This window comes from Anomaloglossus baeobatrachus, chromosome 5 (assembly GCF_048569485.1).
Source record: "Anomaloglossus baeobatrachus isolate aAnoBae1 chromosome 5, aAnoBae1.hap1, whole genome shotgun sequence".
NCBI classification, from domain to species: Eukaryota; Metazoa; Chordata; class Amphibia; order Anura; family Aromobatidae; genus Anomaloglossus; species Anomaloglossus baeobatrachus.
In genome coordinates this window covers 485,430,527-485,446,084 of record NC_134357.1, presented here as the reverse complement: position 1 = coordinate 485,446,084, position 15,558 = coordinate 485,430,527, and the positions used below count along the sequence as shown (strand labels likewise).

The window sequence follows — 15,558 nt, the reverse complement described above, 5'->3', positions numbered from 1 at the left end:
ACGGTCGTGCACACAGCTATCACCATACTGTCTGTACGTAATTGTCTGTTTTGTCTATGTGTTGGCATGTTGTGTTCACTGTATACTAACGGCTCTCCTGCCCCTGCTCTCTACCCCACATCCTACCCCTTCTCTCTACCCCCCATTCTGCCCCTGCACTTTACCCCCATCCTGTCCCTGCTCTCTACTCCCCATCCTGTCCCTACTCTCTGCCCCCCATCCTGCCCCTGCTCTTTACCCCCCATTCTGCCCCTGCACTTTACCCCCCATCTCGTCCCTGCTCTCTACCCCCCATCCTGCCTCTGCTCTCTACCCCCATCCTGCCCCTACTCTCTACCCCTCATTTTGCCACTGCTCTCTACCCCATCCTGCCCCTGCTGTCTACCACCATCCTGCCCCTGCTCTCTACCCCCCATCCTGTCCCTGCTCTCTACCCCCCATCCTGTCCCTACTCTCTACCCCACATCCTACCCCTTCTCTTTATCCCCCATTCTGCCCCTGCACTTTACCCCTCATCATGCCCCTTCTGTCTACCCCCCATCCTGTCCCTGCTCTCTACCCCCCATCCTGTCCCTACTCTCTATCCCCATCCTGTCCCTACTCTCTACCCCACATCCTGTCCCTACTCTCTACCCCACATCCTACCCCTTCTCTTTACCCCCCATTCTGCCCCTGCACTTTACCCCTCATCTTGGCCCTACTCTCTACCCCCCATCCTGTCCCTACTCTCTACCCCACATCCTACCCCTTCTCTTTACCCCCCATTCTGCCCCTGCACTTTACCCCTCATCTTGCCCCTGCTCTCTACCCCCATCCTGCCCCTACTCTCTACCCCTCATTTTGCCACTGCTCTCTACCCCATCATGCCCCTGCTGTCTACCACCATCCTGCCCCTGCTCTCTACTTCCTATCCTGTCCCTGCTCTCTACCCCCCATCCTGTCCCTGCTCTCTACCCCCCATCCTGTCCCTGCTCTCTACCCCTCATCCTGTCCCTGCTCTTTACCCCCATCCTGTCCCTACTCTCTACCCCACATCCTGTCCCTACTCTCTACCCCACATCCTACCCCTTCTCTTTATCCCTCATTCTGCCCCTGCACTTTACCCCTCATCATGCCCCTTCTGTCTACCCCCCATCCTGTCCCTGCTCTCTACCCCCCATCCTGTCCCTACTCTCTACCCCCATCCTGTCCCTACTCTCTACCCCACATCCTGTCCCTACTCTCTACCCCACATCCTACCCCTTCTCTTTACCCCCCATTCTGCCCCTGCACTTTACCCCTCATCTTGCCCCTGCTCTCTACCCCCCATCCTGTCCCTACTCTCTACCCCACATCCTACCCCTTCTCTTTACCCCCCATTCTGCCCCTGCACTTTACCCCTCATCTTGCCCCTGCTCTCTACCCCCCATCCTGTCCCTGCTCTCTACTCCCCATCCTGCTCCTGCTCTCTACCCGCCATCCTGCCCCAATTCCTCCATCTTCTTCCCAATCTGCCCAGCTGCCTACATGGTCCGGAACCTGAGTGAACCGTCTCTCACCCAGTACGAGTTGGACAGTAAGTGTGGTCCTGAATAACGGCTAGTGATGAAGCATCAGAACAATCCCCAATAAGTAGACATATGTGACTTTGGGGTATATTCGCATGCGGCTGATTGGTTGCAGTCAGTTTGGTAACTCTCCTATTTATCCAATTGGGTCTTCTCGAAATCCAAGTGTTTCCCCCAAAGCAATCCCATACAGATGATTGGATGTTATTGAACAAACCAGTCTCATGCGAATATACCATAGCTAGGTAGCTGGGGGGCCAACCAATAAGGCCGCTACCTACATTATTACCCAAAATATTTCCCGCTATTGAACAAACCAGTCTCATGCGAATATACCATAGCTAGGTAGCTGGGGGGCCAACCAATAAGGCCGCTACCTACATTACCCAAAATATTTCCCGCTAAGTGGTGATATTGGAACAGCAGAGCGGGTACATCATATATCTAAATTGATTTTCTTAGGAAAAGGACCAGCCGTATGACATCTGCTATAGCAGTCACAGTATACATGGTTTTTAGAGCAGAGACTTGATGAAAACTCGCCAAATCCTCCTCAAAAATCCACTATGTGCACACAAAGTCTTTAGTCTGATGGAGTGTTGAAGTAACAAATTGGCATCAAGTAAAAGCTAACATGGTCTGCCGGCGGTTTTGCCCTCGTTTTTGAGGAGGCTCCACCATTAGCAGCTTTTCCCTTATATCTACTATTATACGGATTGGATGGCTTCCAAAGAAACCTGTCTGAAAACAATTATGTTACTTCTTTTTATCTCAGAAGGGTTTCACAACCCTGAAACAGATGAATGAAGTAACAAGATATGGAACCTGTGCACAGCAATGCCGTTTTAACATTCCTGTCCATTATATTCATTTTTTCAGCTCTTTTTCAGGCGGAATCTACCTGAAAAAAAAAGATGTTGTGTGCACATATCCAAAAACTCCAGAAAAACACTCCAAGACTTTGTTGTCAGCCCAATATCCCAAGAAGATAGGGTAGTACCGTAGAAGATGGGGAATATATGGAGTAACCCCACATAAATAGTCAAGCCGGAGTTTTGTCATCAATTTAGCCATCTTACATGAATAACTGTCTAAATTAGAATTTGGCATTGAGATCACTGGTAGTGATGAGCGAATACTAAATATTTGGGTTTGGGTTATTCGTACCGAATACCTAGTACTATTCCAGTATTCGTCAGGAATAATGAAGCTAATGCAATTCAATGGAAACCCAAGTATTTTTCTGGGAAATCTTCAGGAAAAATGCTCAGGTACCCCATTGACTTGCATTAGGTTGAATCGTAGACTAGTACTAGGTATTCTGTATGAGTAATCCAAATATTTAGTATTTGCGCATCACTAGTCACTGGGTTAAATCATTATTGGGCTAAGGCTGCTTTCACACCTCCGGTTTCTGCAATGCGGCACAATACGGCACTTTGCAGGAAAATCGCAACCATTTTTTTTTGCTGCCGGTTGCGTTTTTTCTGCATAGAATTTAATTAGTGCCGCATTGTGCCGCATGGGCTCGCGTTCGGTCCGTTTTTTGCCGCATGCGGCAGATTTAGCCGATGCGGCGGCCGGATGGAACGTTGCCTGGCACGTTTTTTCGCGCGGCAAAAAAACCGCATCGCACCGCATTCGGCCGATGCGGCGCATCTTTCAATGCATGCCTATGGTGGCCGGATGCGGCGCGATGCGGCAAAAACCGCATCCGGCCGCCGCATGCGGTTTTTGCCACTGCGCATGCTCAGTAGCATGCCGCAAGCGGCAAAAACCGGACGAGCCGCATGGGAAAAACTTATGCAAAGGATGCGGTGTTTTCACCGCATCCGAAGCATAGCATGCACAGCCGGATTGAGCCGCACAGCTCAAGCCGGATGTGTGAAAGCAGCCTAAAGGGGTTGTCTTTTCTTTAAAGGCGACTTGTTGTCAACATCATGGATGGCTGATACTGGCTAGTAATTACATGCGGATAGGTGACAGCTCGCTGATCGATGGGGATCTGACTGCTGGGATCAAGCACGCACTGAAGATCCATTTTGTAATAGGGATAATAATTCCCCATTCTGATGATCGTTGCAGGTCACAGCGGTCGGGTCGAATCTCCACCAATTGGCAGGTTTTTTCCTATCCTGTCGATGGGTGATTTTCATCGGTCAACCCCTTTAAGGCAACATCCAAAATGTAGTTTTAAGATTATACAAAAATGTAAACATTATGATGCTGAGAACAAGCAAAAAACAAACCAGAGTAGCCTACGTTGATACATATGTATAGTATATTGATGCTCACCACCATCTTGTCTTCTGCTTCAGATCTGAACAAACACAAGCGCTATGAGATCAGGGTGAGCGTGTACAATGCTGCCGGCGAAGGACCAGCCAGCGTCCCCCAGGAAGTTTTTGTTGGAGAGGCGGGTAAGTGTCATCAATCATATTGTTATGTCTGTGCCAAGAGACCTCTAAAATGACCTTAAAAAATACTGTATGTAATTTTATTACCTAGTGTAAGCCCCGCTTTTCCCATGAATCCAGTGTTTTTTCTTTTGATCCTGCTCCCTTCCTTTCCTTAGATATATTATAAACCAAATTCAATGAAGACAGGAGATTTAGAGCAAAAAAAAAACAAAAGAAAAAACTCCTAAAATAGATATTTATTAGTATTCAATATTAAAATCATTAACTATAAAAAGCTATATTGCTTCTCAATGTCTACTCAGTATAGACCGGTCACGTGAGGTGGGTGTGGAGAGTGGTAGAGACGATTTGTGAGATGAGTGATGGTAATCTCTTAGTTATAGGTAAGCCAACTATAGTAGTTGCAATTTTACAAAGTAGTCATCCTATGACTATAGGGGGGGGGCTCTATCCCTCCCTATCGCCTACCTACCAGCGGATGTGCACCATAAAGTATTGGGTGCCCCCCGCTCCTCGTCGTCTCTCCCTATTCTCGCCCTGCAACCCGCCAGTTGCCAAAGGAAGCACCCACCACCAACAAAGGATGAATAGTGCCAGTTGTCACAGGTCAACAGATACTACTTTACTAAGGTTGCCATAAATATGACAGCCATAATCCAGCTGCACAGACAATTAAGCCGTACAAAGAGGGTAATTTATATATGTAATCACACTAAAGGGGGCTTTACACGCTACGATATCGTTAATGTTTTGTCGTCAGGGTCAAGTTGTTAGTGACGCACATCCGGCGTCATTAACGATATCGCAGCGTGTGACACTTACCAGCGACCTTAAGCGACCTCAAAAATGGTCAAAATCGTTCACCATGGAGTGGTCGTCCCAAACTCAAAAATCGGTAAGGGTTGTTTATCCAAGTGGTTCATCGCTCCTGCGGCAGCACACATCGCTATGTGTGACACCGCATGAGCGAGGAACGTCTCCTTACCTGCCGCCGGCCGCAATGCGGAAGGAAGGAGGTGGGCGGGATGTTACGTCCCGCTCATCTCCGCCCCTCAGCTTTGATTGGCCAGCCGCTTAGTGACGTTGCGGTGACGTCGCTGTGATGCCGAACGTCCCTCCCCCTTGAAGGAGGGATTGTTCGGCAGTCACAGCGACGACGCCGACCAGGTAAGTATGTGTGACGCTGCGTAGCGATAATGTGCGCTACGGCAGCGATCACAAACACACGGAATGCGCGACGGGGGCGGGTACTTACACGCTTGCTATCGCTACAAATTGCTAGCGATATCGCTACCGTGTAAAGCCCCCTTTAGTCTAGAAAGAGATAATAACAAGCCACACCCACCTCACGTGACCGGTCTATACTGAGTAGACATTGAGAAGCAATATAGCTTTTTATAGTTAATGATTTTAATATTGAATACTAATAAATATCTATTTTAGGAGTTTTTTCTTTTGTTTTGTTTTTTTTCCCTTAGATATAGCCTCGTCTTCCCTGTATATAGTCATAATCTTGTTAGTTAAGTGGGCATGGTCATCAAGAAGACTTCCCAAGAAGATCACGCCCATTTGGCTAACAATTAAATAAAGGAAGAAGGGGCCATATTTCAGGAATGGAGAGGTGCAGGAAAAAAAGAAAAACATTGCCATATTCAGGAGAACAACAGTGACCTTAATTAAGGCCAGTCACATATCATAATTATGTAATTTTATTACCTGATGTAAATGCTGCTGTTCTCCTGAATCCGGCATTGTTTTTCTTTTGCTCCTGTTCCTCTCCTTTTCTTAGATATGGCCCAATCTTCCCCTTATATAGTTATAGTCTTGTTAGTTGAATGGGCGTGGCATCAAGAAGACTCTCCCAGGAGATCACACCCATTTGGCTAACAATGATATAAAGGAAGAAGGGATTATATCTCAGGAATGGAGAGTGCAGGAATAAAAGAAAAACATTGCCGGATTCAGGAGAACAACAGTGACCTTAAATAAGGCCAGTCACATATCATAAATATGTAATTTTCTTACCTGGTGTAAACGCCGCTGTTCTCCGGAATCCGGCGCTGTTTTTCTCTTGTCCCTGCTCCCTTCCATTCCTTAGATATGGCCTCCTCTTCCTTGTATATAGTTATAGTCTTGTCAGTAAAGTGGGCATGGTCATCAAGAAGACTTCCCCAGGAGATCACACCCATTTGGCTAACAATGATATAAAGAAAGAAGGGGCCATATCTCAGGAATGGAGAGGTGTAGGAATGAAAGAAAAACATTGCCGGATTGAGGAGAACATCGGCATTTACACCTGGTTAATATATATATTTTATTTTAACATTTATCACTATAAATGTTAAACTATATAATTGACAGGTCTCTTTTATGGCCACCAATGCTCTGGCAGTGCTTTTCATTTTCCACACTTCCCTTTTCGACAGTGCCCACAGCTTCACCGCAGAACGTCGCCATACAAAGTGCCACTGCTGTGCAGCTTGACGTGACCTGGGACCCACCTCCACTGGAGTCTCAAAATGGTGACATACAGGGATACAAGGTATGATGGGTGTTATTTACTGTATGGTCCACAATTAATGGATGTTTGTGTGGTTTCATTTGGATGACAATATTTGTGATCCCCCCCCCACCATTCACGATGTGTGGATATATGTGCTGTATGATTGATTATTAATATCTATTGTGAAGCAGAGGCTATTCTAATGTGCCATGATGCCACCATTGTAATTTTAACAAGTTTTCATAGCTAAGCTATCGTCTGCTGGCTATGGCAGCTCTTGGCACATGGCCACTGTGCCTCCTCGGTAAGTAGCGTCCAGTTCCTGATGGTCAGCAATGTTATAGCCGCTCACCACGAGCTCCCGAAAACCTATTCTCTGCTCTCAGCTATTTTCTCATTTAGTAGATTTACACAGAACAGATCCCTAAAAAGTGATGATTGTGCCGTCTCCTCGTCTATTGATTTCCCATTCGTAAAGTGCTGAAGTGTTCTCCAGAGAATGTTACGTTACGGAAATAGTTGGCGTTCACTTTTTATGGTTTCTCTTCACTTTAAATTAGAGATAACGAGGATTAAATGGATAATGATCCCACATTACTGAATATTACTAGTCCAATAACAGTGTGTGTAATCAGTGTGTGCAGATGGATAAATATCAGCGTTTACTACCGCGCCCGCTGTGGGCATTCATCACATCATTAGAATGGGCGCATTCCTACATTAATTCACTAAACAGTTTTGTAATTAATGCAAATCTTGGATTGTCAGCACCATCCTGAGAAAAGTGAGCAGCCATGGTCCGATTACCTCTGTGCCGCTCTCCAAAAGGTGTAACGTTATCTTCATGAAACAGTCTCAGCTCTTGGCACTATCATCAGGGTCACTAGCACAGTTGGGCATCTGAAAAAAATCCTCTGCCTCTTTCTTTATTCTTACAAGTTGCAAAGAGTGACAACTTGCTTTGATTTTAATGGTCGTCAGACCCACTCCTGCCTCGTTGGGTCTGCCTTACTGCACTCCTGCCTCGTTGGGTCTGAGTTACTGCACTCCCGCCTTGTTGGGTCTGCGTTTCTGCACTCTCGCCTCTTTGGGTCTGCATTTCTGCACTACCACCTTGTTGGTTCTGCGTTTCTGCACTCTCGCCTCGTTTGGTCTGCATTTCTGCACTCTCACCTCGTTAGGTCTGCGTTTCTGCACTCTCGCCTTGTTGGGTCTGCGTTTCTGCACTTCAGCCTCTTTGGGTCTTTGTTCTGCACTCCTGCTTCATTGAGTCTGCATTTCTGTATTCCCGCCTCTTTAGGTCTGTGTTTCTTCACTCCCTGGGTCTGCGTTTCTGCACTCCTGCCTCTTTAGGTCTGTGTTTCTGCACTCCATCCTCTTTAGGCCTGTGTTTCTGCACTCCAGCCTCTTTGGGTCTGTGTTTCTGCATTCACTGGGTCTCCGTTTCTGCACTCCAGCCTCATTGGGTCTGCGTTTCTTCACTCCCTGGGTCTGTGTTTCTACACTCCAGCCTAATTGGGTCTCCGTTTCTGCACTCCTGCCTCATCGGGTCTGCATTTCTGCACTCCATCCTCATTGGGTCTCCGTTTCTGCATTCACTGGGTCTCCGTTTCTGCACTTCAGCCTCATTGGGTCTGCGTTTCTTCACTCCCTGGGTCTGTGTTTCTACACTCCAGCCTAATTGGGTCTCCGTTTCTGCACTCCTGCCTCATCGGGTCTGCATTTCTGCACTCCATCCTCATTGGGTCTCCGTTTCTGCACTCACTGGGTCTCCGTTTCTGCACTCCAGCCTCATTGGGTCTGCGTTTCTTCACTCTCTGGGTCTGTGTTTCTGCATTCCATCCTCTTTAGGTCTGTGTTTCTGCACTCCATCCTCTTTAGGTCTGTGTTTCTGCACTCCATCCTCTTTAGGTCTGTGTTTCTGCACTCCCTCCTCTGGTAATGATACCTTTATGTATAGCTTATAGAGTTGAGAAAAAATATTTAGACTGCCCTGTTCCAGCATCCAGTCCAAAAAGGTGCCAATGAAATACTGAATCAAGACCATAAAAACATTTTTACTTTGGCCAAATTTCATGAACTACGTGTGCCATTTTTCAAGAATTTGATGCAAAAAAATTTGAAGTAACACAACCCCCCACCACACCTCCCACAACTTATGAATTGGAGCCTTATTTTGTTATTTATTTAATGAATGGGAAAGGTTTGGCGTAATGCAAAGACTCAACACAAGAGGGAGATCTACTACAGCTGTTGGGAGATCATACTCTAGCACAATGAATTGCGACATGTGGAACTACAACTCCCAGCATGAATCTGGGCTCCGGTTGCAGTGACATCTCATAATACCCAATCTATGAGGGTAGCTAATCAATGTATGTCTGGCTGTAATGAAGGACACATTTGTCGTCACACAACTTTCCCAGAAATTAATAAAAAAATCACAGATGGAACAGAGCTTATTGCATTAACCCTAATGTATAATACTTTAACCTTTTCCTGTCCGCACAGATTTTTTACTGGGAAGCGACTCGACTAAATGAGACTGAGAAAGTAAGAACCCTGTTCCTGCCGGAGAGTGGGGTGAAGATCAAGAACCTGACCGGCTATACCACCTACCTCATCAGTGTGGCGGCCTTTAACACGGCCGGAGATGGTCCCCGCAGTCAACCGATCCGTGGCCAGACACAGCAAGCAGGTGAGGAGCCGCAGCCGTCACCCCGGGACTGGGTATTTGTACTGAAATCAATATAGTAGGATCCTCTAGAAATGCCGGCAATACACAGCGTGACAACATAAAGTGAAAGAAATTGTTTTTCTGTAACATTATGCAATTTTCCTTGATTTTCTGTCAACTAGGGGGCACTCTTCCTTTAAATATTCATATTAGATCCAAGATAAAGTATTCAGAGATTTACTGTATTTCCGACTCTGGAGGACAGGAAAGAGCAGCGCACAGAGCTAAGGCACATCCCTACCTCTGGCCAGTCCTTTATAAGTGCCCACACCGAAAGTACCCCTAGTGAAGATTTTTAGTGTTGCCAGTTTAATACCCCTTTTTAGCCCCTACACAGTATGTTGCCCCCACAATGCCTGGCATACAGTTTTAGCCACACACACACACACACACACACATAGATACCTCCAGAACCACTCTTATACACACAGTATGATGCCCCACATACGTTATGATGTTCCCACAGTGTATCCCCCACATGTTATGATGCCCTCACAGTGCCCTCAAACAGTATGATACCCTAACACATTGATTTTTCCATAGTGCTGCCAAAACACACATCCCTCTACAGTGCCCCACACAATGAAGCCCCTCGCACTTTTCATGCCCCCTACACAATAATGATCCCCTCACATTGATTTACCCAGAGACACACACACATTGTAATGCCCCCAACAGTGACCCCACCCCCACACACAATTATGCCCAGTACACTTTTCACGCCCCACCGTACCCCCCACACAATGAGGCTTCCCACAATATCCCCAACACAATTGTGCCGCCCCCACGTCAGCAGCCAAGCTGCTCGGTTCCAGATCCGCGGTGGCTCGAGGGGCGTCCGGACCCGGGGGTCGTGCGGCCACTCAAATAAAGGGGGAGTATTTACAGGGGATAGTGTCTAAAGTTCATGACGCCACCCGTGGTGTGTGGTAAGGTGGAGTACCACTGCTGCAGCTGGGAGTACCCAGGGGTGATGGTGTGGGCAGCCAGGTGTTTAACCCCTCCATGGGTAGGGGGAATGCCCCGGGGCACGGTGATGGTGACAGGGGTGTGCCGTTGGGGAGGTAAGGGTCAATTACGTACTCACTCAGTCCATAAAGCTGACACCAACAACTTTGTAAACCAAAGTTCTGGACACCGCTGCCGCTGAGGGGAGCACATTTGGGTCCCGTTCCCGCTGGTGTTGCCTGATGATCTGTGACCTTTCCCTTGGCACCTTGTTCTCTTCTTAGTTGGCCCCTATAGCTTGAAACTAGTCGTGTCCTGCTCCCCAGTGTGGCTAACTGAGGGAGCTTGCTCTCAGGGTTCACGCTTGGGATTTCCTGGACCGTTTTAGTGGAAAGTCATACCCCCCTCGTTGCGCTAGTACCCCAATTTTGGATCGGGTGGAGAGCGGATCTTGAAGGCTCCGTTCTCGTCGGGTGAATTGTCAGGTTGTCTGAAGCTACTCCCTGACCTAGGGTCCACGTAGCCCGTCGTGCCCTGGTCCCAGCCCGGTGATGGTACAAGGCCGCCGGCTGTCCTCAACGACAATATCATGCCCTTGTCATGATCACCTGCGACCGGGGGTCCAGCTCCTTCTATGCCCAGACCACCGTCTGCTACCTAGTAACTTCCAAGGAGCCCAGCTCCTGACCTCCTCTCTCCTTCACTTCCAACACTACACTGGCCTACTCCTGACCTCCCCTTAACCAACCCCCCAAGTGGGCGACCCTATTCCACTCAGGCCGTCCACTGGTGTGTCTGGTGGGTGTGGTGCAGAGTGTTCCTAGGATTTTGATTAGCTGGTTTTGGCAACACCATTGGCTGGGGACTCCTAACCAAGGAGGAGGTGGATATTACACAGGAGGGCAGATTGCACAATACCCTTTGACGACCAGATAGGCCAGGGCGTCACACAATTATGCTCCCCATAATAACCTCCACACAATGATGCCCCACGCGCTTTACATTACACCTACTGTGACCTCCCGCAAAGTTATGCCACACACACTTTTCATTGCACCCACTTTGCCCCCCTGAACAATGACACCCCACACACTTTACATTGCACCCACTGTGCCCCCGCTGCACTATGATGCTTGCCACACATTGATTTTTCCACAGTGCTCCCCCACAGAATATTATGATGCCCCATGTGAACCTCCCAACAGTATGATGCACCCACAGTTCCACCTACACAATGTTGCTCCACACAGTGCTCTCTCCTCACCCACCCCAGACAGTATGATGCCCCAATAGTGCCCCATAGACAATGATGTCCCCACAGTCCACCAAACCGCAAACCTTAAGACATGTGCGTCAGCGACGTGATTCCTCAACGATTAAGAATAATGATTTAGGGAACTAACATTTTGGTTAAGGCAGACCTTTCTCACGCTGTATGATGGTAATATGGTGGCTTGAAAGAAGCATATGGGCAAGAGCTGCACTCGCATCTATAGGAAGCCACTGTTCCTGCTGCAAGTCTCATATCGACTGCTGGATTATATGAATTACACGGGATAGAAATGGTCTACATATCCATAAATACATCACACTGACCAGACTGCAAAAGTAGATGGTCGGGCAAAACCTTGTATAATATGGATAGCATTGGTACCCATCGATTCACAGGACCTGGTCCAGCAGCCTCATTGATGATCAGTGGCTGTCGGATGGCCCCCTGAGTAGTGCCTCCTACCATCTGTGGGTCTTCTTTTATTAGCATCAAGATGCAACAAAAACGTGGCACCAGGACGGCTAATCAAAAGAAGAGCCCAAAATACAAGGGGTTCGGTGGTGGTCTGTAGGGCTCCCATCTGACGACCACAGATTACTGATGTGATCAGGTCCGGCCTTTCAATTCCTTCAAACTTTAGAAATTTCCTGCAAGTTTTACATATCATTATGGAAATATGTATTTCTTATGCACCCAATAGTATAAATGTGTAATAATAATCTGGTATAAAACAACAAATAATATAAAATGTCATCTGACTGGATACGAGCAAGAGAACATAGTTACCCACATTTTCAAACCCCCTGTGACGATAAAGCTAACTGGTATCTTGTACCACACGCCTAATTTGGCGCCTCTCCGGTCATGGTTACGGTACTTTTTTTGCCAAAAATTTGGAAAATCTAGCAATCCAGTGATCCGTTTTACTGTAATTGGAGAGGGCAGGGAGTTATATAACCACAGCCAAGTCTCTAGGTGTTAGCGCACCTCTCCAAAGAGTCAGATGCCCCCGAAGCAAAATCCTCCATTCTCTGCCCCACTCTGACGATGTCAAGTGACATTAGTCTGCATCCGGCAAACCGCGTTCCACTAACACCCAGCAGAGAAGTCGTCCCTGAGCTTTATCGGCTCCGACACCCCCTCATTTATCGCAGTTAGTGGTTTTCATCCTGACAGGAGCACAAAACAAGCCCGGGCTGCCACCGTAATTGTTATCGACTGGTCCCAAATATTCAGGCACTATGGAAACAGCACAGAGGCTGCGAATAGAACACGGAGGTCTCGGCAGGGACGCGGTCACGCCAGTCTCCATGTGAGATCGCAGCTTTTATATTTCCATCACAAGTATAATTATAAAATGTACGTGTGGAAATTTGCCTCCTGACCCCGGGACTTGCGTTGCAGTTTTGTACCGAGTTATTTTAACACATAAGTCTCTGGATATTCCGGTCTGGCAACATTTGTGAGTTGTTACATAATTTCCGCAGAGGTGATGACCTGACAAGGTGGAATTCAGGGAAAGTGTGGTCAGGTGTAATGTGGCCATTGTTGGTGCAGTCGTCGTCACAGGTCATGTCATATTCAGTATCCAGTGCTGAAAAATACTGGGGCCACATGCATATCAAAGTATAACCCCAAGTTAGACGTCAGGGGTGTTCGATTAGGAAATAAGCAATTGTGGATATATTTCATCTGCTTTGGTGCAACTGAAAGGGCCAACCGTAGAGAAAGGAGTAGAAAGACAACCCCAAAAAGGAGTGGTGTTCATAAAGAATTCCTCTCTCCTTTTCCTTCCTGACTCATCCTCTAGTTTTCCATTTTTCTAATGTGCTTGCCACTAACAATAAGATGAAGCGTTACCATTAGCACATTCAGGTTGTCCGGGTCGTCCAACTCCTCCAGGATGGCACATCCATATGTGCCATCACAAGAGAGTTTGCCTTGTTCCTCAGCATGGTCTCAAGATCAGGGAACAAAGACCAAGCACACAGAGACCCAGACATGGCCGTAGACGGGCAGCAACCGAGTAGCAGTATCGGTATCTAATCCTTTGGGGGAGGAGGAACAGAAGAACTGCCGGTGCCATAAAGATTGGCTTCCATGCAGCTACTAGTGTGCTCATGCACACTGACCAAACCTGGAGAAACAGGCTCCCCAAGATTGGCATGAGGGCCCACGTCCTTTATTTCGACCTGTACAAACATCCCAGCATCATGCAGTTCAATTGGTAAGAACACCAGACCTGGCAGGTCCACTGTTGGCACCCCGTTCTCTCCACTGACAAGACCACATGGTGACGCAATGGTGAACGTCATGTTGCTTGTAACTCCATTTAGCATGACCAGTTTGGCATTTTGTCAGCGATGGCCTGGGGCAGCAGATAGTTAGAGGGTCACACAAATCTCCACATGAAAAAGAGAAAATTGCCTCACTGTGTATAATGATAATCTACGATCGTGAGTGTGTAAGTGCTCCCCATCCAAAGGAAAGCCACTGACCCACGGGTGGAACATCCAAGGAAAAAAAAGAGATTGGATCCGGTCGGCTGATATAAAATTCTTCAATCTTTATTTCATGTATGAACTCATATAAAAATCTCCATGTTGCCAATTAAGACGCTCAACGCGTTTCTGGTGTTACTACCCTTAATCAATGAGTACTCCCAGCGTAGATCAGGCTTTGCTGCCATTTTCTACATGTTTCCTGTATAATCACCTGATGTATTCCTTACAAATACGTTTGTGGTCTTCTTACATCTTCTTTCCTTACAGCCCCCAGTGCACCAGCCACCCTTAGATTTAGTGAATTGACCACCACATCTGTAAACGTATCGTGGGATGCACCCATTTATCCCAATGGGATTCTGGAAGGGTATAGACTGGTATACGAGCCGTGCACACCGGTAGACGGTAAGTTTAATTCTGTTTAATCTACGGATTCTCAGATTGTGTATGATATTACAACTCATTTTAATAGAGCACCATACCATGGGCATCCAGTACACGGGTCTGGAGGGGTTTTTGTAAGAAAGCAGACATGTTTTTCTAACCCTTTTAGAATTGTTGACAATTAATTTGCATGACCCAACCCATTTGACACGGCAGTAATCTGTGGCCGCTAATCGGGAGTCATAAGAACTGCCTCTTACCCGGCAACATCATCAACGCGGAATCAGAAACATATGACATCACATCATGCTGGGCCGACTAATGAAAAGAAGAGCCATGGATGCCATCCGGTAAGAGGTTGTTCTCATGGCTCCCATGGACGTGGCCGATGAATGGGGTCCTGCAAATCAATCTGCACCAACTCTTTCGCCTTTATACCAGGATTGTTGCTCTCTGTAGATAAAGGCTAGATGTGGCGATAACCGAATCTGCTGATCTTAACAATTTTTGTCTAATTCCCAGGAATTAGTAAGATTGTGACTGTGGATGTGAAGGGAAACAGTCCCCTGTGGATGAAGTTGAAGGACCTCGCTGAAGGAGTGACGTATCGTTTCCGAATACGAGCCAAGACCTTCACTTATGGGCCAGACATTGAAGCCAATGTGACTACGGGACCAGGAGATGGTAAATGAACCAGGCGCCTAATATAGATCCTCCATTAGTGATTTACATTCCACACTAATGGCAGATGCCCACAGCAATGCCGCGAGCACCGACCTTGCACTGTGGCTATTCCCCGTGGTTTCTCCAATTGGCGCCATTTTCTCCCTCAATTGTATTCACACTGATTGATAAAGAAACCACCATGTTTTATACTCGCCACATGTGTGTGGTTCATGTAGCTTCTCCACCAACATTTAATCATTACTTTTTCCAACCCTAGGGGCTCCAGGACCTCCGGGGGTCCCGTCCATTTCCAGATACAGTTCGTTAATTGCCATCCAATGGTCGAGTGGGGACCCAGGAAAAAGCCCAATCACCAGATACGTTATAGAGGCCCGACCATCAGGTATGACTGTGTGCATGCTGTAATTACTGTATTGATGTGCATTAAATGGATGTTGGTGGAGTCAGCCATATTATCCATGGGTCTATGGCCAGTTTACGATGACACAATTGGGTTATGGTAGTTGCAGGCTCAGATTCTGTGTCACTAGTGATATTTAGGGCACTATTGTATAA

The 15,558-nt window shown here is 47.2% G+C and overlaps 1 protein-coding gene across 2 annotated transcripts in view; it reads left to right on the top strand.

Moving 5' to 3' along the window:
* The window catches only part of SDK2 (sidekick cell adhesion molecule 2), a 794,004-nt gene that overhangs the window by 757,501 nt on the left and 20,945 nt on the right, over positions 1-15,558 (top strand). Inside the window, exons 34-40 of one of the 2 annotated variants that reach the window (XM_075350683.1) lie at positions 1,499-1,555; positions 3,866-3,967; positions 6,394-6,509; positions 8,982-9,168; positions 14,200-14,337; positions 14,839-15,000; positions 15,260-15,385. In XM_075350683.1, coding sequence (XP_075206798.1) covers positions 1,499-1,555; positions 3,866-3,967; positions 6,394-6,509; positions 8,982-9,168; positions 14,200-14,337; positions 14,839-15,000; positions 15,260-15,385 — 888 coding nt within the window. The remainder of the gene's footprint in view (positions 1-1,498; positions 1,556-3,865; positions 3,968-6,393; positions 6,510-8,981; positions 9,169-14,199; positions 14,338-14,838; positions 15,001-15,259; positions 15,386-15,558) is intronic. The other variant, XM_075350684.1, reaches the window with a different exon arrangement.